General features: G+C 43.8%; 1 protein-coding gene across 2 annotated transcripts in view; it reads left to right on the top strand.

Moving 5' to 3' along the window:
- Positions 1-6,568: 6,568 nt before the first annotated feature.
- Positions 6,569-19,451, top strand: part of Sh3bgrl2 (SH3 domain binding glutamate rich protein like 2) — a 105,098-nt gene continuing 92,215 nt past the window's right edge. Inside the window, exon 1 of one of the 2 annotated variants that reach the window (XM_087207742.1) lies at positions 6,569-6,718. In XM_087207742.1, coding sequence (XP_087063868.1) covers positions 6,674-6,718 — 45 coding nt within the window. In that variant the 5' untranslated portion in view covers positions 6,569-6,673. The remainder of the gene's footprint in view (positions 6,719-19,451) is intronic. The other variant, XM_004863977.4, reaches the window with a different exon arrangement.

Below are 19,451 nucleotides of genomic sequence, written 5' to 3'. Positions count from 1 at the left end.
AGCATCAGACATTCCAGATTCAACTACCTCTGAAAAAGAAAGCCCCACCTCATGGGCATGAGGCTTTGGGGGACTGGGACATCTAAATACAAACCATAACATTGGGTAAGAAGAATTGAATAAACTTTTCAAGTATGTCTGATTTACAACCAGGGAGCAATTAACACAGGAAGGGCAAAGTTCCATTACTGAGTGCTTCATTTTGACATAAACATAGTGACACCTGGTCAGATCAAGGCTTCTAAGTGCAGTGAAATTGCATTCCTAGCACATCTTGCTCTGACAGTAGTGCTAGATGGAATTCCCACATAATGCAAAAATGCCTCCGCGGAAAGACACCCTTCACACCCAAAGTCTCTCACTGCAGTGTAGACAATGCTGTGCAGTATGGCGTGTGAGCTGCAATTTAGTTGCCATTTAACCTGACTTTGCACTTTCTCTAGCTGTGTCTTTACACAAACATTTTCTTATACTTTCTCTGTTGCAAATTATTCTAAATGGTATTTATGCCTAATGTAATGAGAGATTATAATGAATTCTGAAAACTCATTAGCAATGTACTTATGAGGAATCAAAATAATTTCTAAATTCAACAATAACCTAAACGCAAATTTTATTTTTATTGAATCATGCCACTTGTTTACAAAGTAGTGAACTAATAACCAAAATGTAGAGTATTAGAAATTCCTATAATCTACATTGCCAAAAACTGTTTGATCAACAATCAATTTTGAACCTTAATTCTGTTGTAGTGATTCAAGTGTGTGTCCTATAATGTTACATATATGTATATAGAGCACATATATGTACTGCAGAATTCCATCTCCAACATATATAAGTTGACAAGGAGAAGTCTACATAATTTTTTTAAAACTCCCCCAAATCTTTTTCTTTTAAGCACTTCACATGCTTATAATAACATGTTTTTATCTTCCCCTTTAGGCTCTCATTTCCATGAAGGTGGGAAATGAGTGCTTCTCTGCTGATCCCTCCCATCCCATGCAGTTTCACAGTTTGCTAGGTTTCGGTGGGAAGAAGGTTTTGGGGAGATGAACATGGTCTTTCATGTCAGAAAGGACAAAGAACCCTATCGCTTGGGTTGAACGTGAACTAATTCAAGAGTATGCCCTGCAACATTGGTTTGGGGTCTAATTTCTTGCTTTGTGATTTGCCTCTATTTTATTTGATGGAATAATAGAATCCGCCTGGTGATGCAACACAAAGCAGTTTGTGAATTCTCTTAGGAAGTGCCAGCTGCATTTATTTAACTTCTTGCTGCCTCCTTGAACTAATATTCCTTTTATCTTAAGTTTGGCCTCTAAACTTTATTAACATCAAAAAGATTTTGTTAAGTAATTTAACTGAACATGGCACTGTACAAAGAAACTTACACAAACCAGATTCTTGTTACTTAGGAAGCTAAAAGCACAGACATGAGACCAATATTTATAGGATTTCTGTGCTTTATACAAATGCAGGCTGTCCTTTGATTTATTTTGTGTGATAAATAACAGCTATTGAGCTGAGTGCGGTGAGGCTGAGGTGGGAGAATCCTTTGAGGCCATGAGTTCAAGACCAGTCTGGCAACACAAGAACACCCACTTCACACAAATCAAAACAACAGTCATTATTTAATGAGCCCTTCGTGTCAGGAACTGTGTGGAAAAAACCAATATACATCATGTTCATTAAGCCTCCCTATAATGAGGTAGATGAGGCACTGGCAAGATAAGGAAACTGAGGTCAAATTCTTCAGCTCTGTCTCCAGGAACCTTTTCTTAGCCTCCCTGGCCCCTGCTTTCCCACAGACCTGTCGCTCACTCACAGCCAAAGTACCAGCTCCGCTTTTGGAGGAGCAAACACTTGCAGCAGAGCAGAGACTAGGACAGGCATGATGTAGTGATTGTAAAGTTCCTTAAAAACTGAACTTCTTCAGGAGCTAGACAGAACTGGTTTAAGTGCAGTTAAGAATAGGGCATCTAGGAGTGGTGGTGCATACCTGTAAACACAGTACTCTAGGAGGCTGAGGCAGGAGGATCACAAGTTTGAGTCTCACCTGTGCAATTGAGAACCTGTATCAAAACAGAAATAAAAATGAAAAGGGCTAGGGATGTAGCTTGGTGTAAAGACTCCAGCTCACCCCTCACAGCATTTTCTGTCACACCCCTCCTCCCAACTGCTTTAGTCTTCAAGTTTCCAACTGCAAGCTCCTGAAAAAGGACCCTGTTGGACAGCATGTTTTTCAAGCCTGGTCATACATGTCATAAGTGACTTTCAGCTGCGATGGGTCACGCTGGAGCAAGCACATAGATGTGGACCGAACATCAGTGACCAGATGGACTAGCACTTTCCTTCAGCTATTTGCTATTCTCTACTTCCTGTTTCCCATAGCTATTAGCTATTCTTTAGCTGTTGTACACTTTGTGAAGTTTAAAACACTTCTCTTGGGATTCGTGCTACCCTATTCTTGGATTTGAAGTGTTCTGATTGCTCCTTCATGCTTCATGTCCTCCTTCCAATGCTCCTGGCTCTTTCTATACTTTTTTCTTATAGAAAATCATAAGCTTCCACAGAATTAGATACATCAGATGTCATGATTTCCTAACTTGGGCTTCCTGGATTTCCTCATGCTCCACTCTAAAGACACTTGTGGAATGAATTTAAAGAGTTCATGAACTTAAATGAGGAAAAAAATTTTATATTTTCACTAAATGCTAACCAAAATTTACCAATTCCTTCAATTATGGATGCAATAAACCTCTGCAATAATAACATAACTGTTATGGCTTGTGTCCAGATGTCCCCGAAAGCCTCATGCTGTCATAGGTGGGGCTTTTTCAGAAGTGGCTGGATCTAGAGTTCGTGATGCTGAGATTAAGGTTGTGTGATTACTGAGTCAGTTTATTGATTGGCTTAGCATAGTTCTGGGTGTGAGTCCTACCTGCCCTAAGGCTGCAAGGTGCCATAGCCTAGGTAGAATATAAAAGGAATAGAAAGAAGCTATTGTCACTTGCTTGCTTTGCTACCTTCTGCCTACCATGAACTGTTTCCCCTCTGTGATGCCCCTCTGTCATGTGCCACTCTGCCTTGGAGCCACCTAATTATAGACTGAAACCTCTACAAACTGTGAGCTAAATGAACCTTTCCTGTAAATATGGGTGTCAGGTATTTTGTCTCAGTAGCCAGGAAAAGTAACCAAGATAATAACTTTATTACCAATAGCAATCATAGGTATTTTCATGTTTTCAAATTGTTACAGGTATAGTGTCTAAAAATTTATCTTTTCCCATTCAAAATCATGGTGGCTATTTGATCTACCACTGGACCTTTATATCTCATGCCTTAAAAAGATGCACATACAGCTCGGTGGCTGAGGCAGAGGAGCCGAACTTTGGCAACTTAGTGAGTTAGGGAGACCCTGTCTTAAAATAAAACATAAAAACACCTGGGGATGTAGCTCAGTGCAAAGGCTCTGGGTTCAGTGCCCAGTACCTCTGCCCAAGCAAACCATATAACCATATCAAAACTGTGCTCAATATTTTGAAAACTGCTTTGTAATACAATGTACAATGTCGTCTTTGTAATTTTGAGTCTTTTAGCTTCTAAAGCAGCACTGGAAATATTTTTTGGAGAAAGAGCCCATAGACTTCATCAGGTTGGTAAACCTTCCTCCCATGCCACAAAAAACAGTTGAGGGAGTGATCAACCCTACTTGAAAACAGTTTTGCTAGGTGGTCTATCGCAGCTTATAAAGGGGGTCCAGTCCTAGGCAACACAGCAGGAACTTTTCTAAAGCCTAATGACTCACTCGATTTTCTAAGGCTTGCCGTTACGTTTCAGCTGCCTTCTCTATTTGCAGACTTTACCTGTCAGACTGTTATCAAATCCTCTCTGTGGTGAGACATCCAGGTGCTGGTCTCCGACTTCTAGTTTATATCCCAGATTACTTTCAACTTTCAATTACTCTGTCAATGGTTTGGTCAACTCTTGGTCCTAGCTCCATGCTTGCCTGGCTGGGTTCCTGGACTGTGAACACGCTTTGTCCTGCACAAAAGGTCTATGGATTAGCTTTTCATTCAGGATAGAAAAATAGAGCTGAGTATAGCCCTTGGAATACTCACAAATTAAGTAAAAAGTTTTCGCCTGTGGTACTTTTGTTTGGCCAAAACAAACTCCATTTGTGGTGGCTTAAGCAAGACAAGGAATTTGTGATATGGATAAAAGGATGTTACACAGCACACAAGAGGTTTAACATATGGGGACATGTTAAACCAGGAACAGGGATTGGCAAAGCTTTTCTGTAAAGGGCCAGACAATAGAAGCTTTAGGTTATGGTTTGAGGACCCTCTAGATTAAAGCAGTGCCAGAGCTCTCTCTCTGAAACTTATCCCTTCACCTTCCACACATCTGCTTTATTGTCCTCTTCCTGCTGACTAGCTTCTTTAGCTTCTTTCCCTCTCATGTAGGTACATGGCTTGCACTATGGCTGAGGTCTTAAATGTCACCCAAGGGCTCATATTTTGAAGGCTTGTTGGTTAGCCTGTGGCACTGCTGGGATGTGGTGAAACTTTAAAGAGGTAAGGTCTAATGGAAGAAATTTTGGTCATAGGAGTGTGCCCTTCAAGGTGACACTGGGGGTCCTGGCCCCTCTTCTCTTCCTCTTTTTGCTTCCTGACTGCCATGAGATAAGCAGCCTCTTCCACCATGTTTCCGAGATGCTGCGCCATGGGCACCAAATGGGGGAGCCAATCAACCATGAGCTGAAATAAACTCTCCTTCTTTTCCACTGTTTATCTCAGATATTTGTCACAGTGACAGAAAGCTGACACAGCTTCTGAAAGCTCTGAGCTTGTGTCACAAATCCAAGGTCTTTCCTGGTCTCAATTCCAAACCCTTGGGCAAGGGATGTGGCCTGGCCTTGTGTGACTCAGGTGGAACCCCAGCCAATCAGCTACGGCCAGGGGGCTGATCCAGTTGTGTGAGCTGAGATTTGGGGACACCACTCCTACCACTCTAGGACCAGAGAAGAGAAACAGCCCCCAGGAGATGGAGGGCTGGGCAGACGAGCCAGCCAGTCTTGTGTTGTATCCATTCAAATCGCTGCAGTACTGTCCCTTGCCAGCCCCTCGTATCCCTTGCTGAAGCAATACCAGCCCTCACACACTCTGAAGACCACCTGCACCACCTGTCAGTGGACACTGCTCATCCTTAAAGTCCCTTCTGTGAAAGGTCAGCTTTTCTCTCTCTTTTATAGCTGAACAACATTCTATTAGCAGTTTGTCTTGTTCTGTCACTATTTTTATACCTGTCTTTTTGCTTTGCAGACAATGAGTGTGCTGACTGAGAGGACTTACTCAACTTTCTATCCACTCGAGAATCTGCTAGGCTCTGAGTTCAAATCTGTTGTTTATATCCTCACAGCTAAGTGATTCCATACTGAAGGAAATGCTGACTTCAATAAAGGCTTGCATTTATATGGGAAATGTCTATTTTTATGAAAATTATCTTAATGTTATAAGCATTCATTTCCACACTTTTGGTAGCAAAATTAAAGTATATTTAAAGAACATTACAGAAAAAGTTATATATTTTGAACATTAAAAATAAGACATATTCTATTATTGTAGTAAATTAAAAAGGAATTCCACAGAATCTTAAGATAAGCAAGAGACTTGAAATATTCAAAATCATTTTTAAAAATTCTCTAAAATGATTAGTTTTTATGCAAGAAATTTACCAAAGAGCCAGCGACCTTATCTAATTTCTTTCTTTCTAGGATTATTAATTAACATCCTTCTCCTGCTAAACTCCCCTGCTAAAAGGAAGAAAGTAAATACAGTACGGCAGGGAAAACTAGTTCATTTCCACCAAACTGTGAGCGGCTGGAGTTCCGTCGGGGACCAGGCACTAGCGAGAGAACTGTTCCTAAACCATCAGCATCTGCGTGAAAGCTTTCCATTCAGCAGCATCCTCCGGGGCCCCTGCGCTGGAATGTGCAGTTTTGGAAAAGGCAGGTTTGGCTCCAGGGTGACTATCAGGTGCCTGCAGGCCCAGCCTTTGTGCAGGGGACGGGGTGGGGCGGGTGGGGTCCTTTCGCTTGGAATTTATTTTTCCTACTACAATTACAGTTCTGCTAAGAAAAATAAAATCTTGGTTGTGCCCTCATCTGGGTCTCTATAATTTTCAGCGTCTGCAGAAAAAAGGAAACTTCTCATTTACCCCCAAAGAATCGCCTTTGTCCGGTCTCCAGGGGCGCCCAGCCCTAGCCCTCGGCGGAGCCCAGTCCCCGCCTCCCCGCCGGTCCACGGGGCCCCGAAACCGCGGGGGTCGGCGCCTTCGGCGGGGACGCTGCGGACCAGGGATGGGACTCGAGCCAGGCTCTCCACCTGGCCCGGTCGCTGCCTGCGTCGCGGGGTGCTCGCCCCCTGCCAGTCCACAGAGCCCGTCCAGCCCGACTACCCGGGGTCCTGGCTCCCTCAGAGCCCACACCCGACCGCGGCCCGCGCGGACGGGGAGAGCCGCCGGTAGCCCCGCCCCTCCCCGCCCCCTGGCTGCACTGCGAGGGACCGGACTACAACTCCCGTCGGGCCCCGCAGCTCCCCTCCTCCGCGGACCGGCGGGAGGAGCCGACCACGGTCAGGGAACCCGCGTACAGTCCGTCGGCGCTGCGAGGATGGGCGTCCGCGTGTTCGTCGCCTCGTCCTCGGGCTCCGTGGCGGTGAGCAGGGCGGGGTCCTGCGGGACTGGCCGTGCGGGGCGGGGTCCTGCGGGGCGGGGTCCGCTCCCGGCAGGTGGGCTGGGCGACCTGTCACTCCGGGACCACCTTGACCCGGGTGGGGAGGAGGGTGGTCTGGAATCCCGGGGAGTCGGGAAGACGGGAGGGCAGCCCCGCTCCTGCGGCGAGGCTCGGGCGCCGGGGAGGAGCAGCAGGGGCGTCGTCTGGGTCTTCCCGGTTTGTGCAGGAGCCTGGGGGCTCCTTGGGTTTGCTACCCTGGCTCCCGGATGTGACAAGTTCAGATGCAAACTGCTACCCACCCTTTCTTCCCAGCCACCAACAACATTTCTTTAGTTTTACACCTGAGCGCTGAGCACCGTACAGCCAGGTTTGTCTTGTTCGGCAAGGGATGTTTGTTTAGTCACTTTTTTGCTTAGGGCGCTATAAATATTTTACATCTGCATGCATGCCCAAGTGTCCCATGGTGTGGTAAATTGCATCTTAGGAACCTAGGAATTGTGGTCTCTAATTATTTTTAGCTGTTCTGTTTGGTAGATGTTGAATTTTTTAGGCAGTTGGTTCTGTTTTTTTAGTAAGTTGAATAGGCAGAGATGTCAGATTTTAAGGAAAAATTCAGTAGTATACTTGATAGCCCGCTGTGAGAGCCAAGTAGCATGTGTTTCACATGGTTATTGTAACTTGATTTCCTTAGCCAAGAGATAAACTATAGATTCAAGAAGCTTCTTGATGTGTAATCAGATACATCCAAAAGTGCCATATTAATTGTTTGAAGTTTGGGCTGTCCAATTAATTGACTGCCCAGTTAGTTTAGCTAGATTGTCCCACAAGTGAGTGGGGCGCAGGATGGAATAGAATATTGTTTGAAAATCCTTATATAGTAAAAGGTCTCCCCACCCCATATTGCACTGGAACAATAGGTGTGGGAAACTCCAACTTATCCTTATATGCAGCCATGTCCTTCTTCTCAAACTCCTGACAATTCCTGTGTTTCTAATTATTTGTGCTTGCTTAGTCATACCTGTCTTTTGTAGATTTTCCCATTGAGGCTGCACTTCATGTGTTCAGAAACCTGTAATGTTTCACGGATAAATTCATTCAGATGCACTCCTTACTAAGAATCCTTCAAAGCTTTTGATTTCACCATGAACTTGTCTCTTACGTAGTTTTGCCACTAGTATTTTATTGGTTGCAGAAGGGATGCTTTATAGTAATAAGCCTACACTATCGTGGGTGAGTCAGAGTCAAGTCAAAGTTATTTCTTGGCTTATCCTGTCAGTAGGTAGTATGTCAAGATTGTTCTGGAACCCTGCATCCGTATTTCATCAACCCATTAACAAATAAGTATTGCATGCCCGCTCTGTGCCTTTTTAATTTTTAAACTTAATATTAAGTTTTTCACATGGAATTAAAATTGAGAAACTGAAGTTTTAGTGTGGATGCTGACTAGGGATGTAAGTTTGGATTAGGTGTTCGTCTCTGCCCAAGTTTCGCACCTGTAAAATGAAAGATTTTGATGAGTAACTCAGAATTGCACTGTAGCTTTAAAATGCCTTGTCAATTCAGAAAACGTGGGTGAGACCTCTTAAGAGTTCCTGTTGTTTGAACAATGTGCTTATTAGCTTCAAAGTGAATTCATTGTTTTCATTGAGTGCTTTATTGTGATGTCTCAGGTCCCCTCACTACACTGTCTGGTAGCTGTCTTCTGATGTGGTTTCATTTCAGCTGGAAGACACTCAGTTACCACATACTTACAGCCCCAAACAGTTAATTATCTATTTCTGCTCTTTAAAGGCCCAGTCTTCTAAAAACAGTCCTCATTCACTGAATCTCCCTGATTGTAGAATTATCCCTACATCAGTACACAGTTTTCCAATAATATCAAAATCACTTTTGCTGATGTAATGCTTTACTCACGTGCAAGAATAATGATGGCTGGAGGTGTAGCTCAATGATAGAGTGCTTGCCTAGTGTGCATGAGGCCCTGGGTTCAATCCCTGACAACCCCCCAAAAAGAAAAAAAGATTTCTTAAAACTAATGAAGATGGTTAGGTCATCTCTTACAGCGTTAAGCAGTATAATGCTTTTATGGGACAGCTATGTTTTTCCTCCAGCAGCGATGGGGTTGACCATTGGCACTTGATCAGCTCCAGCAGGGGAGAACACATAATTCGATTTCTAAGTCAGTTTGGTTTTAGTAGAAATTTATTAAGCCACAAGAATGGAATGTGTCTAGAGTTAGACTTAGTTAAGTCCCAGGGATTCCCAAAAGATGCTCTGTTCTAGTCAGCAATACATTTAAACAAAATTACTTTTTTTTTCTTTACTTATAATATTAGGGATTAAACCCAGGCCCTTCTCACTGAACTACATGCCCATCTTTTTTTATTTCTTATTTTGAGACGGGGTCTCTAGAGTTGCTAAATTGCCAGATTGGGTTCAAATTTATGGTTCTCCTGCCTCAGTCTCTGTGAGTCCTGGGATACCAGGGGTGTGCCACCGCACCCAGCTCATTTAAACAAAATGTTTAAAGGAAATGGTCCTGCCTTGTTCTGATTCCCCCCAACTCTGAAGCTTCAGCAATTAGAATAACCAGCATGGAGCCATGATTGAACTTTCATTCTGCCTAGCCCTGGGTGAAGTCCATCTTTAGTAGGAAAAAAAGTGATGCTGCATTATTGAGGCATGGACAACAGAAAATCAGACTTCTGCAACTGATTAATGCTGTTGTCATTCATGTTACAGTGAAGGCACATTTTATTTCTGAGAAGAATACATGCATAGAAATGTTATTTGAAAATGTAATTTATTCTGAATTAATTTATTCCCAAAAGGGGAGGCCTTCGTATCTTTGTCCAGGAAATATGTTAATATGACTTTTAATTTTAAAATTGAAATCACTCAATTGTTTCATTCATTTATTCACTGTAGTATCATCTAAGAGTGTCTGCACCTTGCTCAGCTCTTCTTGGTCTTCAGGGAACCAGTGGAGAATAGAGGGCGTGTCTCTGTTCTTGAGGAATTCCCAGACCCGATCGGGAGATAAGCAAGGACAGGTAGAACTAGCATAGTAAAGCACAGCCCAAGGACACATGCTTCTTTCCCGAACATTCTTACCAAAGATAGAAATGATATAGGTGGCAGACGGACGCATTGCAGGATGTCAGATAAGGAGGAAATATGCTAGAAATTGTGAAATATGCATGTGGGAGTCTGGGGCAGATGTCAGGGAGAGGAACTGAGTTAGATTTGGAGCCTGGGACAGAGTTCATAGTGCATCTTGCTCAGGTTGGAAATGAAGGAGGAGGTTTGGGTGTGAGAAGCAGGCTGCAGGGGACCCCGTGGGCCTCTTCTTAGGACAAGGTGGACTCTTACGTCCCTGGAGGAAGCCTGTGGTGCTCAGCATCTCAGCAGTGTTCCTGGTCTGCAGCTTGTTTGCTGCTTGGAGCATCTTGTCCTTCAGGGAATGAGGTCCTGTGTTGCAGGGAGGGTTCCCTGGTATGTGATATCAGAAGAATCTTTACCTTCCTATTTGCCTTGACTAAAATTTTACAAACAAAATGTTATACCTTTCATTAAATTTCCTAGACTTAGAGTTGGAAGGAAACCAGAAGATATTTTCTAGTGAAGCCCAACCAATGTTATATAGAAGGAAGTTTGGGGTCAGAGCTGAGATGGAATTGGAAGCCAGAGTCCTCGTTCCTTAATGCATTCATTAATGAGTCCATGCATTCATCAGTGCACTGATTCATTCCTGTGTTTGACAAAGAAGTGTTGGAAATTAAGTACCAGGCTCTCTGGTGATGTTAGGTACTAGGTGTCAGGCTGGCCAGGAAAGGGTTTAGACTGCCTAGTGGCTCTAATCAGTGTTGCCTCCTTTTGGCTCAGAGACTTAGCATGCAGCCAAAATCAAAGAAGCTGAAGGACTAACCCTGATGCGCAGGATATTTCTGTGAGCAGGGCAGGATGAGCTAGATAGCAGTATATCCCAGGATGTTGGGGAGCCACCATTAATGGGGGCAAAAGAGACAGAAATTGGAAGCAAAGTTGGAAAATATGTTTTGTCTATGGTTGTGGTATTGTTTTCAACTGAGGGTGGATATGAAGCACAGAAACTATGCTCATAGTTGTCTTGTTCCTTGCAGCTGTAAAATATATACTTAGTGCTGTGCATGATTATTTTAAACATGCAGTTACCAGTTAAGCTGTTGCGTCCCCCTAGATTGGATTCAGTGAAACTTCACTGTGTAAGGAAGCCTCAGAAAAGAGTTCCAAAGCAGTTCATATCAGGATGTGATTCTGCATAATGGGTAGTATTATTTCCTAAGTTAGTCTAATGTCATGAAGAGCGAGTGCAAGTATGCCTGGATTCTGTAGGATCTTCACTGTGGAAGGCGCGGAAGTTACTTACTGTGACCTTACAGATGAGGAGGCTGAAGAGACCTGGCTTGATAGAGATCCTGCTCAGTAGGTGGGAGGCCAGGAGTCACCGGAGCAGAAATTCTACTGTACCTCCCTGGGGGAACCGGAATGTCTGGATGGTTGCGGCCTGCTGTGAGCAGGCCCCACCCGCCCAGGGAGCGGTTCCACTCAGGGTCAGTGGTTCGGGAGTGCTGGGCCCTAGGAGAGGGGGAAGCATGGAACCAGGTTAGGCAGGGGGGCTGCACTTACCAGAGGTGATCAAGAGGAAGGAAGAAAGGGGAGTCCAAGGACAAGGATGTGTTGCAATGGAAAGGTAGAAAAGGCTTGGGTATTCCTTTCCCTCAACAAAGCAACAAAACCTGTGGTGCTTAAGCAGGACTTTTATCTCACCATCCTCTATGCTGGAAGCCTGAGAGAATGTTTTAGACCTCTCTCCTGACTCCTGGAAATTTGCTGACAACCTCTGGCATTCCTGAAGTGAATTGACTTATAGATGTATTGCCCGGGTGTCTGCCTTTATTTTACACGGCCTTCTCCCTGTGTGCATAAATGTGTCTCTCTGTGTCCATGTTTCTCCTCTAAGAGGATACAGTCATACTGAAGTAGAGCCTGTTGTAGTGACCTTGTCCTAACTTGTTCATTTGCTAAGACCCTTTGTAAATAATGTCACATTTACAGGTACAGACAGGAGTTAGGACTTGCATCTTCTGGGGAGACACAAACCCATAACTGCTTTGGAGTGAAAAGAGTAATTGATGAAATTTTCCTCCTGGGAAGACTATGGGCAAATTTATTGAATCTTGAAAGTCAGTAGCTGGATATCAGATTATACAGAAGTATAGTTTATGTGTAAGGTCTGTTGCTAGAAAAGGAGATTTAGAAAGGGAAAACCTGACCCCAGTTTTTATAATTTAGTGTTTCCCAAATTAGATTTTTTCCCCCATTTTACAGTAACATTTAAACTTATAAATATAATGAAGAATGTTGATTCTTTTATGAAATTAGGGGCTTTTATCCATTTTCATTAGGACTCTTTAAGCATTTCAATCTATGTGAGGAAACTAAATTTTGACAAATATTTATAATATGAAGTACTGTACAGGGTAGTTTCCACACTTTAGGCAGAAATGTGAGACTTTGAATCTTGTATTTTTCTTTTTCAAATTTTGAAAACAAAAACAGAAAAGGAGAACAACTATTACGGAAAAGATGCAAACAACTATTATGGAAAAGACTCAACAGGGTAGCGTATGACAGTATTTACTACCTACTAAAGAATATTTTTCTTTAGGTTTTTAATGTTTATAAAAAGTTTTGAATTGTTTTCTCAGTCAAGTTAGAAAGATGTCAGAAAGTCATCTATACTTATGTGAATGTTTTACTTTTAAAAATAAAAATTGGTGTGATTTATTGATCGGTATATATATAAAAATTTAAAGTACTTTATTTTGAAATACAGATTTTAAAAAAATGAGATCAAGAAATCATTCACCTGCTACAGATCAGGTTTTTGAAACATCAGCCTCCAAGCTCTCAGCTCAGAAGATGACTCTTTTAGGTGTTAGATACCCTTCAAGGTATTATTGTAGCTTCAGAGCTTGAAACTTAAGTTGTTCTGATTTAAATATCATTCTGTGTTTAGTTTTCTGTGGGGAATTTTACAGTATACATACTGTTGGTTCATTATGCAAAATAGGACCTCAACTTTGTAAATTAGAAATTTAGTGAAAGTTTGCCTTTTTTCCATTGCTTTGGTTTGTGATTTGTTTCCTCCCTGACGGTCTACATTTGCAAGCTTGGTCCTCAGGGTGGTGATGGGGAGGGGGGGTCTTTAAGAGATGGGGCCTGTGGGCAGGGCTTGGGTCACTGGGATACTGACCTCGGAAGGGATTAAGGCACAGGTAGTTGTCTGGTTGACCTGGGATCCCGTTGGCCACTTCCTGGGAGAGGAGTTGTTAAAAACAAAAGGGAAAATAAAGCAGGTGTGACCCCTCCATGCTCTCAGCTTGCTGTCTCACTGTGGGATCTCTCATGCATGCTTCTGCCTTGGTGCCCTCAACCATGGTGTGACATAGCCAAGGACGTGCTCATCAGAGGCCAAGCTGAGAGGGCTGCCCAGCATTGGACTCTCAGCCTCCATATCTGTGAGCTAAATGAACCGCTTTTCTTTACATATCATCCAGCTTCTGATGTTTCATTATAGCAGTGAAAAATGGACTACTACATCTGGGAAATGGCAAATAACATTTGAGGGTAATTTTCTACTTCTGATTATATGCAGTTGTCTTTTCTGGGTCCTCTTGCCAGTTATAGCTTAAGAACTTGTCATTGAGCCTTTCTGTTGAGTGTTAGGCTGTGAGCAGCAGGTATCATTGCCTGGCATTTTGGGAGTGCCTGGGTAGCTGGGTGTGTGGGCATCCAAGGGGCGGAGTTGGAGATTGGAAGTCTAGGCCAGCTAGAGCTGACCAGTCTGATTTAAGGGAGGGCCACTTCTCTCCATCTCTTTCTCCAAGGAGGCTTGTCTGGGTTTACCTGCCAGCACTCCCCAGTTACTCAGGAACAGGACTGTGGTAATCTGAAGGGTTAGTATTGTTATCCTGAGATACTTGATTGTTTTTCCCCTAAACTCAAACAGAAATCAACATAGGAAAAGCATTTAATCAGTTGCTTCCTTCAGATAGCTTTACAGTGGGACAGAAAGCTGGACTCGAGGGCCAGTGTGCAGGCTGGTGGGGTCCCTCTGCCCACAGACCCAGGCACTCAGCCTTGAGCATCCCCTGGAGGTCCTATAGCCCTGTGTTTGGTCCCCTTATCTGCTTCCCTTTGTTACCACTGAAAGCTTTTCCCTCCAGCTTCTTCCTCCGGATTTGGCTCTTTGGGCTGGATTGGCATCAGGCAGAACTTGGGTAAGGGGGTCCTGACACTAGCCCCCGAAGGTGGAGGAGCAGGGCAAGGTGCACGTCGGTGTGCATCTGCTCTGTTGTGGATCTAGGGGCCCCTTGCAGCATCACTTCCGAGCTTTGGAACCAGAAGTGGAATGTTGGCTGTGACCAGGGAGAGGCTTCTGACTGCTTCAGGATGTGTTTTTCATTTCCCACCGTGTGATGGCCCAAATCTGGAAATGGTTTTTTGTCATCTTGGATCTAGAGGCTTTGAGAGTAGAGAGCTGAAAGAACGAAACCCAATCAGGTAACTTGCTGGCAGGTCAGTTAAGTGGTATTTGGTAAATGCAATATGTAAGCCAGGAGCTATTGCTGCATACCAATCTAATAATGAAACAAAGCAAAACAAAACCCCCAAAGCAACAGCAGAAGTTTTGATTTAGTTTTCCTTCTGTGGGTTGCACAGGAGTGGGAGTGTGGTCTTCCTCATTCATGACATTCCCATGTAGAAGCTCACTGGTGCTCTATTAATTATTATGTTCCCGGTATAGTGCTTTCAGATGGGAATTGGCTACTTCTGTAAGCTTGGACCCCAGTTTTGGGTTATATTTAACTTTCATGATAAACAACTACTTACTAGCCGAAAAGGTGTTGGGGTAGAGTATTTCTGACTTACGTAATGCTGAAGAAGGCTTACCTTCAGCTTACCTACGTATTTGTGTCCTGTCTAGGGATGTCAGTCATGGAGGGCAAGTAAGGCAGGGGCCAATTGAAGTTAGCTCTGCTGCACAAGAGGGACACAGCCTTAGGCAAGTAACCTTGGCCTCTTCGTTTGTAAAAGCGGGACTGTATGATGTTTAAAGTGCAAGACTATTGCGCACTTTGAATGAAGGAATGGTACTACTTGAGCACTTAGCAGAGTGCCAGGTACACAGTGAGTAGTACTCAGTGCATGTCACAGTTATTCCTATTATTGTCATTGTCTTTGGTAGTGTAGTAGTGATATCAGTAACCAAAAACTCATTGCCTTAAACTGTGTAGGATCTTTAACCATCCAAAAAATTATGTGCAGCATATGCTGTAGTACTAAGCCGAGGATTCATTCTGATATAATTTTAGGAGAGTTTTTAGTAAATTTAAGGGTAAAGGGTTTTCTGCTTACACTTGAATTAAGAAGAACACTACAGTTTGAACCCATGATTCCCCAAAGGTCACTACTTCCAGAGTTCTGCTATAATTGTTGAGCATTTTGTAGGTGCACAGGATGTTGTACATGAGTCATTGAAACCATATGTATTCACTGCCCACAGTGTGCAGGTGGTCACTGCCCTTTACTGCAAGTAGATTTTATCCCAAGTGACAGCTCTGACCAGTGGAGAGTGGCGGCTGGGAGCCCTGGGAGAGGAGTTTTAAGCTTCGTCTGAGATCAGTAAGAAAACTGTGTGGTTGATCATTGGTGCCTGTTCTGACAGCAGACAAAGGAGGATCAGGGCCAATGCCACATCCTTGCCATCCTCATCCTGGACTCTTGTGTATTCAGCTCTGCTTTAGATTCTGTGCTAGGGCTATGTCCTAGAACGTCACGTAACTGGTTGTAGAATATTTTGGGTCTGTAAGAAATAGGGAAGAGGAATACCCCTTCCATTCAACACCAAGTTGAATTAATGGATAATATCCTCTGCAGACATCCTCCCTTGTCTTGCATCTCAAATTAGGGGTGCGAATGGCAGACAGGGTCAGAATTTCTGTATTAATGAGGATGAGTGGTATTTCCAGAATCCAGAATGTGAAACTAAACCCTGAATTTTGAATGTTCCTGAAACATAGGTTGGGCACTTTCACATCTAGCAGATGGCCAGGTGGATGATGGTAAAGAGGTAAGAGGGGTTTGTAGGAAAACATGGTGGAGACAGGAGGGGGAGATAGGCACCTGAAATACTTGGACTCACTGTGCTGAGCTTTGGAGCATTGAAAGGGCAGGTACCCAGTTATTGTTTTCATGTGCTCAGCAATGTGGTAGAACTTTTCCTGCTGGTTATTTAATCCTTACAGTCACCCTACAAACTATGATGTATTATACCCATTTTATAGATGAGGATATGGAAGCATAGGGTGAAAAACCTAACCTATTCTAACTTGAAGTAGTTGAACCCTCTGCCTTTGGTCACAGCCAACAGTCCACTTCTGCTGTGGGGGACCCACAGGGTCCATAACATAGCACATACACCCTGATGGGCCCCTCACCCTGCTCCTCCACTTTCTTTCAGTTTAGTGGTGGAACTTTGATTCTAACTGTTGTCTTCTAATTTTGCATCTTGGTCTTTTTTCATTACCCTACAGTGGCCACCAGAAAAGCCCCTGACAATAACCCAGGAAGGAGCTAGATAACAGTGTGAGCTCCAGCTAGAAGTGTGGGATGGGGCAGTATTCCCATTTCCAGGGGTCCCCGCTTGGCTGTTGAGCAGGTCCTTAGGCAGGTGAATGTCCTTGGGCAGGTGAAAGCGGTGGCTTTGCTTCTCCAGAGACTGGCAAAGCTAAAAGAAATGTGGTTTGGAATGGAAAGCTAATATTTCATAACAGCAATAATTGCGACCACCATTTATACCGTATGCAGGAAGTACTGGGGGCTTTGTGTTTGTAATTTGTATTTTTGAAAGTTAACTCGATATAGTAGACATTTATATTTCCCCGTCTCACGGAGTAATAAACCAAAGATTTAGGTAATTTGCCTTGTCTTGGAAACCAGAAAGTTCAGCAGCCTAAATCACTGCCATCCTCTTCCTCTCAGCCATGTCCTGGAGCAGGAAATCAGAGGTGAAAAAGGGAAATGAGCATAGGCAGTGCTCTGAAGGGGCTGTTGGGTAGAACTCACCGGAAGTGTTACACTGGAGGGAAAGGGGTGGGATGGGCAGAGGGAAGGAGAGTAGAGGGGCGGTTGCTTGGGATGGCTGAACACAGAGGTGAGTTCGAGCGGAGAGTGTTTAAAACGTGGGGACTTCCAGGGCGCGAGATCTATGGGAACAAGTGGTGGTGGCGGTGGTTTTGTGTTCTTTTCTTAGAAGCACTTGATCGGTGTGCTGCAGCCTACTGTGGGCGTTCAGTGCAGAGAGGGAGGAGAAGGCAGGAAGCCAGAGTCCGGGCTGCTGCTGATGGGAAGGGCTTTTGACGCGTAGACTGCCTCTAGCCCCAGTGTAGAGGGAAAAAGGCTTAGAAAACACGGGAATGCCGCAGGAGGGAAGGGAGGGACCCCAGCAGAGGGCAGCGAAGCTGCTGTTCATAAACTTCCTCATTTTTCTGTTCCAAGACTTTTGTGCTTTATTGTCAACTATCTTTCTCTTTTTAAGATGAGATTCTTTACATGTAGTTTACCCCCATAGCCTCATCAGTTTGGGAGGTAAAAGAAATGTGTAGGAGATAAGTGATGCAGGATATGGAAAGAGTGTGAACCGTAGCAGCAGAAAGGCCTCGGTTTGAATTGTGACTCTGGTGCCCTCGTGCGCAAGCAGGCTCAGCAAGTCCTTTCCCTTCTCTCACCTCGTAATTCCTATTTGTGGAGTTGTTGAAGCTTGAGGAAAGGACAGCCATTATTATTATTATTATTATTATTATTATTATTATTATTGTCCTTTAAATTGAATACAGCAGTGCTTTCGGTCTTTTGTGACTTTTTTAACTTTAAGAGAGCTATTAAGATTTAATTAAGGGGCCAGGGATTTAGCTCAGTGGTTCTGCTGCCTGCCTCGCAAGCACAAGGATCCAAGTTCAGTCCCCGGTACCAAAGAAAAAAAAAAAGATTTAATTAAGGAAAAATTGCTCTGATAATCACACAATAGGTTCTGATTTAGATGAAACACAGCTTTGGGAAGACCTCAGACTGACATTGTTTATGAAGGTTAGTGTAGACCTTAGTGTAGTTGGGTTACAAGTAGTCAGTTGGGTTACAGACCAAAAACTTGTTTCCACCAAATACAATTTAAATACCGGAAGACACCTGCCCCGCACCCAAATGTGATCTGGATTTGCTGCTCCTGCTGAGAATATCTGTGGATCCTGGTGCCTTGCCCCATCATGGCAGCATGGCCCAGACCCATCCTTTGTCCTGGCTTTACCTTTCGTGCCCCACAGTCCCCCATTATTCTCAGGATCTGCCAAATCTGAGCCTTTTGTTATTGAGCTTATGCTTTTTCATAAAATACAAAGGGGTTTTTTGGGCATGTATGTCTATCAAAAATGAGGACCCACAAAATTATATTAAGAGGGCTATATATATGATTTATGAAGAATGGAAGCAGTGAAAGTTATTTTGTGAAAGGAAGAAAATAATGGCCCTGAGTGATTAACTAGGTTGTTGTGGCCTTCTTCCTTTGTGATAAGTGCTGGACTCCTTTGGGCACTTGAATATCCCACCCTCTGTGAGGCTTGCTATTACGGGGAAAGTGACCATTGCTATGTGTTTAGTGCTAGTTTCATGCTAACCTCCCAGTCACTCTGCAGTCTCAGAACCGCTGCTCTGAGGTTATCACACTCTATGGCAGAACTTCAGGGAAAGCTCACATCTTCCCAAGATGAAGTTTTGATCAGGCCTGAAGCCAGGGACTGCAGGGACTGCACTGTTGACTTGTGGGGCTGGGTAATTGTTGTGAGTGGCCATGCTGTGTATTGTACACACAGAGCAGCAGGCCTGGTCTCTGCCTACTGGTCACTTCCTGTTCCCAGGTTGTGACAACCAAAAATGTCCCGGGCCATCCTGAGAGGACATGCTCAGTGCTCTGTGGAGGGGTGAAGTTGATACAGGAGAGATACTCCCAACCTGTTAGATGTCACATGTGCAGAGTTTGTGGTCCTAGAACATTGAAGAATGAAGTCTCAAACCAAAGGAAGAAGTTAGCAGGGTTGACTGGAAATAAGGAGAGAAGACTACCTCCTGGATTTCCAGGAGGGATCCTGAGTGGGTGGCCTCCGAGGCCCTTTGTCAGGGGTAATTTCTCTACGTGGGTAAAACATGCGTCAAATTACCATCAACCTATAGGGTTACAAATGTAGCCACTTAGCTAATATCGATCCAATAGTGAAATGAGGCACATAGCAAGGATACATGGAAAGAACAATGACATTTTTGGGATGCGACAGGTCTGGATGGTCTGATCACCCATATAGGCAACTGATGCCTAGCTGAACTTCCTGGAACAGGCGGTGCTAATTACAGTATAATCTCAAGTTACTGTTTATCCCTTAAGGAGGCATGTAAGGCCTGACCAATGCATCTTCATCGTGAGGCCTTCACTTCCAGCCCCAATTCTGATGTCTTTATTTTTTGTGCTGACTTCCTTGAGGGCCCAGTCCCTCTCCAACTGTATATTAATTTCTACCCAACTTAGCTGCCTATAATAAAACCACCTCTGGTGAAGAACCAC

The sequence above is a fragment of the Heterocephalus glaber genome, unplaced genomic scaffold (genome assembly GCF_053883595.1).
Source record: "Heterocephalus glaber isolate CG9 unplaced genomic scaffold, H.glaber_assembly_v1.0 deba00000818, whole genome shotgun sequence".
Taxonomy (NCBI): domain Eukaryota; kingdom Metazoa; phylum Chordata; class Mammalia; order Rodentia; family Bathyergidae; genus Heterocephalus; species Heterocephalus glaber.
The sequence above is the reverse complement of the archived record's forward strand: the minus strand, read 5'-3'. Positions and strand labels throughout refer to the sequence as shown.